At 37.6% G+C, this 12,954-nt stretch overlaps 1 protein-coding gene across 2 annotated transcripts; it reads right to left on the bottom strand.

Moving 5' to 3' along the window:
* Nucleotides 1–1,599: 1,599 nt before the first annotated feature.
* On the bottom strand, nt 1,600–10,940 carry LOC113283094 (poly [ADP-ribose] polymerase 1-like). 2 transcript variants are annotated; one of them, XM_026532246.1, is made up of 20 exons: nt 10,679–10,940; nt 9,028–9,077; nt 8,727–8,913; nt 8,179–8,365; nt 7,651–7,972; nt 6,621–6,816; nt 6,367–6,531; nt 6,137–6,209; nt 5,745–5,808; nt 5,383–5,637; nt 5,018–5,255; nt 4,801–4,916; nt 4,635–4,711; nt 4,346–4,503; nt 3,380–3,574; nt 3,185–3,293; nt 2,904–2,986; nt 2,677–2,814; nt 2,209–2,391; nt 1,600–1,927 (listed from the first exon to the last, which is right to left on the bottom strand). In XM_026532246.1, the coding sequence occupies exons 1-20, from the start codon at nt 10,823–10,825 to the stop codon at nt 1,880–1,882; spliced, it is 2,991 nt and encodes a 996-aa protein (XP_026388031.1). In that variant the 5' UTR covers nt 10,826–10,940; the 3' UTR covers nt 1,600–1,879. The 2 variants fall into 2 exon arrangements, with proteins under 2 accessions (XP_026388031.1, XP_026388032.1); XM_026532247.1 differs by having other exon boundaries at nt 6,137–6,197; nt 10,679–10,939.
* Between the last annotated feature and the right edge of the window lie 2,014 nt (nt 10,941–12,954).

Raw genomic sequence — 12,954 nt, forward strand, 5'->3', positions numbered from 1 at the left:
GGTTTTTATATTATTATTTTCATTTTTATATAATTTCTGCGCCGAACACCGCCGCACTTGGGAAGTGATGCCTTTTGTTTGTTTTTTTCGTACTGGTTGATGACATCTGGCCATTTTAATATTGCTTCTCATTTTATTTGTTTATGTAATTTTACTTGATTAATTAATTTAATTATTTTGATTTTTATCATCTTTTTTCTTTAACTTTTGTGTTCAAAAGAAAAGTCAAAAAGAGTATGAAGTTTAACAAAGCTTTAATAATTGATCCAGAAAAAGAAGAAGAAGAGACTATTCGTTGCTTCATCAGGTTTCCCGGAGATTTTGTATTAACCCCAGTATTATTAAAACAGTATCAGGACAGTCCGATCCCAAAAACACTTCAAGAAATTAGATCCAACAAATACAAAAAAATAAAGCCATAATAAAGCCATCTTTGACCGATCCCAAAAACACTTGGGAGGGCCACGAGGCTGCTGCGACTATTAACACTCATCAACTTTACCACCTCAATAGACACGCCCCCCACAAAGGTCTTAACGACTCTTAAGACATGCAGAAATGTCTTTTTAAATCCCGGACTGTTCGAGTCACAACCAATTATTCTAATCAATCTAGTTCATTTGGGTAACTTTTTCACTTGACAAACGTTTTTGCAACTATAATCAAAACTTATCGTATGTGAAATAGCTGGGTCTCAAAATGCTAGATAAATACTCAAACAACGCACAACCAAGATATTTTCCCCATCCAGGACATCAAATATATAAAATGGGAGGCATTGCAAATGACCCTAGGACTCGAAACTCCTGAAAATCTACGCAATCTGCTTCACTATGGGTATAAAAGAACCTATGAAACCAGATAGATAGCCCCCACGAGCCCTAACCTCCACAAGAGTACAAGACTACTCTGAACAAAAAAGTCTAAATCTAGTTACAAATGGGACCCAAAACTCAACATATTGGGGTCCACAGATGGGGAGTTACATAAATGCTAAACGCAAGATCTGTACTAATCTACGTTGTGGTTACCAGATTACATCACATGCTTTAGTAACAGGTATAGGCGTCTATTGACTACTGCAGATACAATATTACTAGTACTACCACATAGTTATAACCATACCAGACTGTCAATATATAATAATTTAAGAAAAAGAAAAGCCAAACAAGGAATCTCAATTCAAGTGCTCCTTCCCCATACACGAACCTTTGATGCCGTTTAACTTCACAAGATGAGTCAGTAGCAGATGCACATACAATGTATATTGGCAACAAAATGATTCTGATATGGAGTATGTATGGACCTACTTTTACTAGAACTAACCTTTCTTTTCATCTATATAGGTCCAATTGTCTGCAATCTTAATACTATGGAAAATATTGGAAATCAAACACAAGCTTGCAGCTTATAAAAAGCTGTACATGCTGTGAACCTGGAGGGCAGTCCCGCTAAACAAAAAAAAAAAATTTTGTTAAGACAATGTAAAAAGAGGTATTCTGGAAGCACCTTGCCAATAATACCCAATCTGAAGGTCCAATGACGTTTTTCGTGTCATATCATATGTTCTCAAGAGCCCAACCGAACAAACTCATCCAATTGATCAAATGTAGGTCTCTTTTTTTTTGTTTTCATTGACAAGAGAAGTACTATTTACATATACACAAACTTTTTCTAAGCATTCAAAACAGATTTCGACTGATAGATCTCCCAAAACTCCCAAAATGAGATCTTACCAAAACTTGGCATCATTCATACCCCCAAAAAATGGATCTAACTGTCATCCAAAATCCAATTTCCCACACAATAGCATTGCGCAAAAGTACTCTTACCTTGGAATGACTGGGAATAATGATCAGCAACCTATCTCAAGATCTGGTCACCTTTTGTGCTTAAACCTTACCTTGAGCAAGAACTGCATTTTAACCTGCAAATCAATTAAACAAGAATTTTTTTTATCAAGCATTTATTTAGGTTTGGATGAGAATCTCCTATAACAATTTAATTTAATGTTATATTCCTTGACAGGGTGAGCATTCGTTTGCCAGTTGCAACCTACTACCAAAGAGATGGTGCTTGCAGAACTGTTTGGTCCTCAAAAGTACATTTGAACTGAATTTTTTTTGACAAAGAAAAGAGATCATAAATGTTGTACCAAACTAGTAGACACAGCAAACGACATAATGATGTAGAGAAAAGCAAACTAACCTGGGCAGTATTATAAACGATATATTCGTTGTACATCAGCTCAGAGGCCCTAACATTTGATGCAACTGGTTTCCCACAAGGAACAACCACGTCATCCCTCCATTTCACGTACTCTGATTCCTTTGGTACCATCTTCCCCAGCCCTTTCGTTGAGTGTTTCCCTCGGGGAGGTTTATCCATATACTGATCAGAAAGAAAAAGGAAATCGAAATGACAATGTGGTATAGACAATATTGATAAACCTTTCATAATCACAGACCAGTAAATGGCTTATGGAGCATATTACACTAGACTCCCGCCCGAATAGCCTATACAGTACTCCCACCACAAAAGTTCCTTCTGAGTTAAAACCAAGCTATTCCATGTTTGCAAGCTTAATAACACATCATGCATGTAACAACTGGGAAGTTACATAAATCGTAACGCGCATGCACGCACTAATAAAGATACACGGCAAGATCAACTCACCGAGGCTTTCTTGAGCTCATGCACCTCTCCCAGGGCGACTTCACTCAAAAGCATTAAACCCACTGGATTCTTTTTGTCAGTGAAGCAATACTGAGCACTCTTACTCACCAGATCAGCGAAGTAAACTCCTTTTCCAAACTATTAATCAAAGATGAGCAAGATAGTGTCAGTATGAAAATATTACGTTTGAAAGAGAGACAGAAAGAGAGAAAGAGAGAGAGACAGACCATATAACCAGTTGCTGGAGCTTCTGGAGGAGCTATTCTTAATCCTTGACTGAGAATACCCACAAAGTTTGTCAAACGTGAACCTGTTGACCACAAATTCATCAGCTTTGTGAAAGTCGATAACTTATTCATTTCTTGACACAACTTAAGGGTCTGGATGTTGGAAGTCAAGAGCAGTCTATTACTTAATAGCTTGACAATTCCTAGAAAGGACTGGGTAGCGATTTTACAAGAGTAGACGTCCTTCGCACTAATTTAATCTGCTCTGCAGTTTAACTTACCATGCCAAAGAAGCATCCGATAGTTTAGTTTCTGTCTGTATGGAGCAAACTTATCAACCTCCCCTGCTCGTTCAACTGCAAAAACATCTTCCAGCTCGAGACCCCAATCCTGAGATGAATCACAAAGATCGTGAGAAAAAACTCAAAATTTGGAAAGTGATACTCATCTAATGCAACAAATACGGTGTGACCCACCATGTGTGTGGGGGCATGAGTTGTATGGAGATACTTCTCGACCAGCTTATAATCATCACTGTCATGAGGCAGTGGTTTAATGTTACAGTGGAGCTTCTTATACTTATCATCTAAGGTCTCGTCGTCGTCGTCACCATTGAAACCAACCAGCTTCGAAGCTATTTCAATGTCCTGAAGAGCTTCTAACATTTTCACCTACAACATAGAACATTTAAAATTCATATAAAGATAATTGTATGCAGCAGCAGTGCTGGAAAAGGACACCGAACTTTGTATGAGAGATAAAAACAACTGCTCGACAAGATTCTTTAGCATACACGATAGTATTAGCAATCAGAAGAATAGTCTCCCCAGTAGCCTAACCAACCACTAGCAATAAAAACTGATAGGCATAAAAACCAACTACTAAATGACTAGCCCAAGGACATTCTCTGCAGCTGATAGAATAACTAGAACCACAAACAAAGAGTATGGATTATTAGCAAGTTCGTGTAGACAATATTTCAGGATGAACTCCTAGATGAAAATCAATTACTTTGTACAAGTAGACTTAATATGGTCTTTTTCATTCTAGTCATTGATTGCTTCCAGAAATATTCAGCAACAGCCGAAATTATTAACTATAGATCAGTGAAAGTTGGCTTCACAGGGCCGGATGTTCTGGACCACCTGCATCACTGGAATCTGATTTAATTTTCAAATGCAATGTGGCAAAGAGGCCCAAACATACCCACAAACTGTGGAGTCTACGAGTAGGAAATGATAAATTTGTGTTTTCAGGTTCAGGTTTTTGGTTCATTATGAAAATAAATAATCTAATCCGCATACCATGACAATCACCCTCCCGAATGATTGATGACGACTAGTCACAAGAAAACAGACAGGGGAAATATAACAACTCCATTTAGTACACATGACATTAGTAGCACAAACATCATCATTTGAGTTTGCTTCTATGGGACATACCTTCAACTTAAAATCATCTTCGCCTCTGATGACATGGGGATGGATTGAAGGAATCACAGTGAAAAAACGGTTGCTGGCATCTACAAGCAAACTCTCTTTCATAGAAGAGTCACTGTTGCCATTCAACAGATTCTGGATCTCTGTTAATGCCTCAAAACCTGAGAAAAGAAGTTGAAGAGGAAAGTTTTTCATCACAGTGCATAAAAGCTGATCGAAGCAAGTACCACTGCTACACCCAAGGAATTAGTGTACAGCAGAATCATACAGAGGAGGTTATAGAAGAATATACCCTTTTGAATGTTACTTTTGCTCAGCTTTCCCAGAGGCATTTCTGACATATTTATCTCAAATTCCATCATGGCATTCCTGTAAATATACAACTTTCGTTAGCGCACATGGTCTTACAATTTATTGTTTCATACCAACTTAAAAAGGGAATAGAAGTAGCTCAAAACCTGTATGTTTCTACGTTAAAGAGCATCTTCATTAGTTCAACTAGAGGAGGAGCAAGGTGGCTCTTTATCTCGTTGAAACTTTTCTTTTCTTTCAATTGTTTGTTGACTCCATAGTCCTACAAAGACAAAATTGTATATATTTACCATTGTGTAGGAAATGTACCGCGAAGAGAATGTGGGAATGAAAAAAAACTCGAGCAAGACAAAAACAACTTACAATATCTAGTGGGAAGAATCTTCCAGGTTGCTTCTGAAAATTATCCTTCTGTTCCCATGATTCCCAGGTATTTCCTGTCTTCTCCAGGAATAAACGCTTGAATTCTATAATTGCATCAGATTTTGACATCTCTTCCAGTTTGGTTCCACCAATCCTATCATTTCCGACACGTCCCCACTTGCGGAACACGTGACAGTCGGACCCTTTATCATCTTGGATTACTTGAAGAATATAATAACTTCAAATAACAAAACATAGGATGTGATTAATTTACACACAAGAATAAACCAAGGGAGTAAAATATTGCTCGGCAAGAAAAAAAAAGAAGAGGAACGGAATGAACTTTGAATTAAGTCAATACTAACCTGTTAACTCCAGTTGATAAGTCGGACATGTTTAAGGTCGTATTATAGATACTTCTCCCATCCTCAAGAATGTGGCCTGTATCTTGCAGACCAGATGCTTCATGCACCGCACTTCTTCCCTTGACTTTCACAGTGACAATACTTTTGGAAGCCTTGCCAACAGCTTCAACTTTATATTGATCAAATGGAAGCCTCTTCTGCCTTTTCATACACTCTTCAATGTAACTTGCTCTCACAACAGAAACTTTCATTCTCCTGACCAGATTAGACACGAAAATCTTGTCATCATAGAAGTTGGAAATTTCGATGAAGGAACGAGAACTAGAAATACTTCAAATTTCAGACTTAAATAGAAATCCTACCTTGCTTTTTTAATCTCGGGATCTTCACCATCTGCCTCACCACTCACAACTAGGCAATCAGTATCTGCAATAAGATGCAAGTTTACCACTTTAGCCACAAATCTTACATCTTCATACGGAAAAGAGGGTATCCCAATTTAAATATATTTAATATTCTGAGGTGAATATGAGCATTTCTTTGGTGCTCCAGCACATTTTAGAAGGGCAGGATCCGCTAATCAAAATACCGCAGCACTTAACATGTTATAATCTATGTGAAGTACTAAAGTTAGCAGCATCAGCCCCTATTCAACTTCTTCAGAAAATTTCGAGGCAATAGCAGCACCACCCCCACACCACCCACCACCCCAACTTCCGTTTTAATTTCAGTGCGTGAAGGAAAAGGAACACACCTCTCTTAACCTTTGGATGTATCAGCACACCACTACCCTCAATTTTTCGCTTCCATTCCTCCTGCACAGTTTTCTTAATCAATAGTAATATATATGAGCTAAGTAAATGAAGCTTGTCAAAACTGATATTAAAGGGTTTTCTGGTGCAGCTGCTTCACATTGCCACGTATACAAATTAAAAGAATATAAATAAAGTATAAGAACGATGAATCTAAAGAGGCAACTTCTACCACGGATTTTTTTGGGAATCCAGCAAACGAAACTTTGAGACCTTCCAACGTTTCAACTTTTGATGTCTGAGACAGGACATTCACAGCTTGATTTCCCGAAGCTTTGTTAGAAGATGGGGGAGGTAGAACCCGAATAGGTTTCCTTGCTTTTTGAGACTTGAACCACTACGACCAGTGATACAACGAATAAATTATAAATTTAATCTTTAATCAATTGTATTCAGAACAAGACACATGTTAATCACTTTGAGTACCTGGCGAAGATATTCATTACTTGTTTCTTCAGGAATTCTCCATTTCTCCTTGACACGCTCAGGGGAAGTAGTTGAATATGAGCACTTGCTCCATGCTGACACATAGCCATGGCAACGATAATTACCTCCAGAATAATGCAGAGGACCGGAGCAAACAGGGCATTTAGTCAGTGCACCGAACAGCATCCCGTCAGCACTTGAACAAGAAAAAGTAAGTAATCAGAAACAAGATCAGGTTCCATTCCCGTTTACATGATTAAATGAATTCTATGTGGGGCCCACTCATTTGCAAATTTTAGGTGACAGTGATCTACACCTCAAAGAGAACATCCTTGACATTCCACAAAATGTAAACGTATCATCCTAAAGGTAACTGAACCACTTGATTGTAATGATATAATCGGTGGATGACAAAGTTAGGTTGAGTTTTGGCGAGGATGTCCTAGTCAGCATATACAGCATTGTCGCCCTGAAACAGCACTTAAACCTTCCCCATGTGTGCCCCACCGGGAATGTCACTTTAAGCAGGTCAAACGAGAACATCTGCAATAGGGTATTAAACAAAGGACCATTCACATTTATCAAATAAGAGTCGAGCACCATGTCTACACAATTCTGGAGTGCCTACAGCCAACACTAATATAATGGGAGTGCACAGGCATAGATTCCAAGCACAACAGAAGCTCCTTGGCAGTTCTTTAATAACCAAAATTTATGTGATGCAAGACCTTAATATAATAACCATTTTACGAACACATGTGCCGATCTAAAATTTATAATAGGTGTGCAAGAGCATAGTCAGAAACCGTATTATCACGCAATAGTATCAACCATATACAAGCAGAACTAGTGAACGATTATGCCCTACTGTGACAGGAGTTCTCATAGATCAATTAGTTTACAACCTGCACTGCATAAAAGACATGTGAACTGCAAGAGGAAGGCATGACGTGATGCTTGCTTATACGAAAACACGGAGACAGTGGTAAAATTATGATAAACTAAAAAGTCCTTGCTCAGAGATCTTTACCAGCGATCACGCAAATCAAATTCAGATCCAGCTGAATCTTGCTCATTTGCCTCAAGCATTTCTCGCAGCTCCGATGTTGCCACATGCTTTTTGAGATCATCCTTAATGGCCCATATTTCTTTCGATTGAGCTTCTAGCGTGGTTTCCAGATCAGAAGCTGGCTGTACAGCTTTACTTCCATGTTTTTCACTAGCTCCCCTGCTAGAGGAGACACCTTCTTCGGGTTTAGGAATTTTGAGGACTTGGTCACCAGCAGCAACCATTTTACGTTTTGTCCCAACCTTTGCAGATTGTTCAGCATGCTCTTCATTCTTCTGCCTCTCTGCTTCGGATAATGATAAATATCAGAACTGTTCCCACACGTGGATGATGTCACCTTAATGATGAATGAAGAATTGAAAGAGAGATGGAGAAGTTTACACGGCCAGAAAGGCAATACGCCCCAAAATGAAAAGCAGTCTCAGGTACCCTTTGAACCAAAAAGGTAGACCAACAGAAAGATAATGAACCATACAAATAATAGCATACCTTGTTTAACAGTGGAAGCCCCCTTTTGATTCAGTGCACGTAAATTTTGTTGTTCGGAAACTGAAAGCTTATCCCACCCTGTAAGCTTATCCACTTGGGTGGAAGGAGATGATTTCAAGAAACAAGTGGCATGGTGCCATTGCACACCCCTTGCACCTGGCCCCTCAGCCTTAGTTGATATGCGCACCTAAGCAAAGACCAAATTGAATCATGTTTTAAAACAAAAAAAGATTGGCAGACGCCTCTCTAGTGAAGAAGTAAAATTTAGGTACCCAAGACCTAAGTTCAAAACTCCTCGCACCACAACCAATGTACTAATGCAACCTCAGAATCAATAACTTGTACTTATGATAAAAAATAATAATTTAAAACTACATTATCAGCTTGCACATCAGTGATTCTCGCACCAAGTCTAGCAAGTAAGCAGTAACGGTTAGCTTACACAATTACTTTCAATAAAACAAGAACTAAAATCTATGAGACACAGTCACAGCATCAAAATTTATTACCAGCATATTGATAAAGATATATAACTGCAAAAAACCAACCTCTCCCTTCGGAATTTTCTCACTGCAGCGCCTACATGCAGCACGTCCAGACGGTGATACTTCCACACCACATTCATTAGTAGTGGCAGTTGGCGAACTCGAAGAAGATCCAACACCTTCTACGTATTTCCTTATCTTCTGCTGATCTTGCCATCGAAGCGAGTCTAACCCTTCAACATCATCGGGACTGAAAGCATTATTTGAACAAGGTTACTGAGTTAGTTCTAGGTGGGCAACACGGAAAATAACAAGCATCCCCTTCTTCAATACATCATGATAACCATTAATAAGAAAAACATACGATTTGATCTGGTTTGCTTTCTTGAGTATGCAACTAGCGTGGTTCCACATCTGGTCAAAGAAAGAGTTGTGTGCATGGGTAAGATCACTTAGTAAAAGAAGTATAAAAAACATTAGAACAAGGTTAGTAAGTATAAGTATCTTAAATATAAAGAACGGAACATGGAATTATAATGCTTCATAACATTCTTCATACTATCCAAAAAATGATTTCGACCTCCTGAGAATTGAGCTACGAAGTCCATAAGAGCTCAGACGAAGAAATACCTCCGACACCCTAACCATGTTGCCCATCATGAGAAAAAGTCGAGTTCCATTCTAGACTCTAGACATCTGTAAGACCCACAGAGAATGAAGAAAACCCAGAAGAAGGTTTAGGTAGGGCTATTATAAAGCCCATATAACACCAAAAGAGTCTCAACACAATCTACTTATAGATGACAACTCCAAATCGACCAACTAAATTAGTAAATTATTTCCAGGATCATTGGCAGACTCACCACGATGCTAACTTAATTTTATCTAAATTGTGGTCAGGGAAGAATTGTGCCTTTTCATTTAACAACAAAAAAAGTGAAAAACCATGTGTTAAGTTAGTGTATCGCAAGACTTGATCTAATTTCATCCTGTCTTCTTCGACTAATTTAGAACCAGCAACAATATCTTTTCACGACTTTCCTCTAGTCCTAGCTAGACATGTCAGATCACATTCAACACCCCTCTTCACTTTATTAATTACTACGCTTTTCTAAGATTTTCACACTTCTGACTTAATAACTTCAAGTATGTCTACAAACCGTGATTCCTGACTTTGAACATTCTGCTATAATAACTAACACTGGCTTATAAAACAATCATCTAGGCAGTTTAAAGTTATTGACAAAATAGGCAAATACCACCAGGATACTGACCCTTTCCAGAACAAAAAATAGACTTCATAAGAATATGGGCATTATTAACAAGATCATGAAAAAAGGTCGCTGTAAAATACACTTCAAAATCATTGTTTAATGTCGTATCTCCCTATGTATGTGGTTATTGAAGCCGAGACTGCATATATTCAAAGGTTAGTGTGTTTAAATAATTATCCACTCTAGTACCCCAACTCCAGACAAATATAGATGGGTTTATTATGCACTCTGAAACAACATACACAAATATTGATGGGTTTATTATGCACTCTGAAACAACATACACCAATGTCTGACTACATTACAGTAATTACAAATGTGACAGGTTAATCACGGCTTGCCCTAACTAAAATACAATAGGCATGGTCCTCAAAGCATTAATGTGACAACGAGATGCCAATTTCAAGATTATTTTACTCAAAAGGATCTTTCTCAAGTCTAACAAACACAAGAAGGGTCAGTTCTTTAAGTTTAAACTACAGGGATGATCATCAAAATGCTACTATATCCAATGTAATTCATACTATTTACTAAACCAAACATAGTTGAGTATTACAATAAACTTTGATCTTAAACCTTCTTTGAACCCTAAAACACCATTTTCAAGGCACAATAACCAAGAAAACCTAAAAAATCCAAGACTGAAATGAATAATCCCACATTCCATAATATTGTTGGTAAAGCAGAAAAAAGAAAGAAAAAAAAACAACGATTAGGGTTTAACAGGAGATAATGACTTACAGGCATGAAACCATCAAACTGTGTAGCTTGTACCATTTTCCCTAATCTAAGTATTTCTTTGGCAATGGGACTCTTACAGGCTTTGCATGATGATCTCCCTGACTTCGCATATTCAGCTTTCCATGGCTTCTGCGGTGGCGTCGACATATCTTTACTCTCTCAGTCTCTCTCTGTGTTGGTTGTCTAGAGAAGGAAATGGGTTTTGTGAACAAGAAAAGATCATTAAAGAAGAACTACTTAAAGAAAGAAATTGTTTTATACCGTAAACAGCTGGTTTGCATTTTGCACGCGTGTTGTGATCTAGATTTTCACATTTTTTTCTCGTCTTTCGGATTTTACTAGGCCTAGGGTAATAACGGGTGTCTCTGAAAAGCCAAACGTCACCTGGTGCCTGGTGGATAGACGCACGTATTACCAAAAAAAAAAAGTTTGATTTTGTGCACATTTTTTACCAAGTGTTTAAGTTTGGCATCACCTTGGTTTGATTTTGTTTTCGTAAGGAATTTTTTATAAAGTGCGCCTAATTCAGGTATCGATTTAGTCAAGTATTCCGGAAGTTTAAACATTTTTCGTATTTATTCTATAATTTGTTTTTTTCGTCTCACATTAACTTATTTACTCTTTCCTTGATGATTGTTCACCTTTTGCATCATTTATCAGGATGTCAATATTAGTTTACTTTATCACGATTAACTTATTTATTTACTTTTTACTTGTTGTCATGTTCACCTTTTATATCATTTATCAGGATCGATCATTTCCTAAAAGGGTTATCCTTTCCAAGTGTCATAGGGTTTTTAGGTTGGTGGAAAATCGACATTCTATAACACTTTTTATGTTCGTCGAGTTAGGTTCATAATCACTACACCTGCTTTCATACTCGTTGAGCCAGGTTCAGGATCGTTAACTCGCTTTCACGATCGTCTAATCATTTTACCCTCCCACTAAGGAAGTGTGGTTAAGGGGTAAATGAGACTTTTAATAGGTGACATAACTGCTACCTAAAACTTAATTGGGTGGATACTTAACAAAAGATCAAAGAATGGGAATACTTTCATTTAGTATAATTTAAAACGAGGGTACTTTATCAAAATCATTATAAGAAAAACATTCAAGAAAATCGATAAAGTTATTGATTTTGTTAATAAACCGGAAATGGTGGAATTAGACTAATAGCTCGTGATTTTGCAAACTCTTGTTATGATACAAAACCAAAGATCAAAGACCAAAGATCAAAACCAAAGATCAAAGACCAAAGATCAAAACCAAAGATCAAAGACCAAAACAAACGATCAAATTTGAGTTTAGTCTGTAGTGTCACGTTAAGGCAGTGGAGTATATTTAGTCGGGCGGATGTATAATCCACGCTTGCATGTGGAGCGTTGGTATAATCTTCGTTTGGGCCGGGCGGAGATATAGTTAACGCTGGTTGTGGGGCGTTGGTAAAGAATACGCTTGTTGTGGGGCGTACATATATTTCACGCTCGGAGAAGGGGCGTTTGTATAATCTACGCCTGGTGTGGCGAACGTATAATCAACGCCTGAATGAAGCGTACGTATAATCAACGCCTGTTTTGAGGCGTACGTATAATCAACGCCTGTTTCAGGCGAACGTATAATCAACGCCTCATTCAGGCGTACGTATAATCAACGCCTCACTCTTCTCTCAGGCGTACGTATAATCAACGCTTGGTTTCACTCAGGCGAATGAAGGAATCAACGCCTCATGGCAGGTGTACGTATAGTGTTGTATTTCTATTAACACACGTATCTAGCACGTGTGGCATTAAAGCCCGGACAATCTCTAACCACCACGTATAGCCCACGTGTTCACTTTCCCTTTACCCTAATCTTCTCCGTCTTCTTCTTTTCTTTTCTACCTCCTCTTTGTTTCTACCGCCCACAAACACAGCTTCTAAACCAACACATCACAGTAACGAGCAGTAAAAGAAAAGAAAAAAACGAGATACTTGATGAACCCGGGTTACAAAAGAGGTATGTTTTTTTTTTCTTAATCTCTTTTGTTTTATCCATATTGTTGTATAATTTATTTAGGGTTTTATTTGTTAAAATTAGTTTATCTAAAATTTAGTTTTAACGAACAAATATGAATATGAAATTGGTTAAATTTAATTGGGTATGTGTGTTTTATGTTTTTTTAGAGATTAATATGTATGTGAAAAAAACCATATTTGATGCTTATGTAAATTTGGTTAAATTTTTTTTTAAAATAGTTATAGAAGATCTAATTTGTGGGTGGAATAGATTTATAATTT

The sequence above is a fragment of the Papaver somniferum genome, chromosome 5 (assembly GCF_003573695.1).
Source record: "Papaver somniferum cultivar HN1 chromosome 5, ASM357369v1, whole genome shotgun sequence".
Classification (NCBI taxonomy): Eukaryota; Viridiplantae; Streptophyta; class Magnoliopsida; order Ranunculales; family Papaveraceae; genus Papaver; species Papaver somniferum.

Bases quoted from the DNA above. Each gene is read 5' to 3' on its own strand.
- LOC113283094 (XM_026532246.1), bottom strand. From the start codon at position 10,825: ATGTCGACGCCACCGCAGAAGCCATGGAAAGCTGAATATGCGAAGTCA. The intron at 6,817-7,650 runs GTAAAGATCTCT...TTCTTGTTCAAG, and splicing joins TTTGATTTGCGTGATCGCTG to TGCTGACGGGATGCTGTTCG. The intron at 5,809-6,136 runs GTGTGTTCCTTT...ATCTTATTGCAG, and splicing joins ACATCCAAAGGTTAAGAGAG to ATACTGATTGCCTAGTTGTG.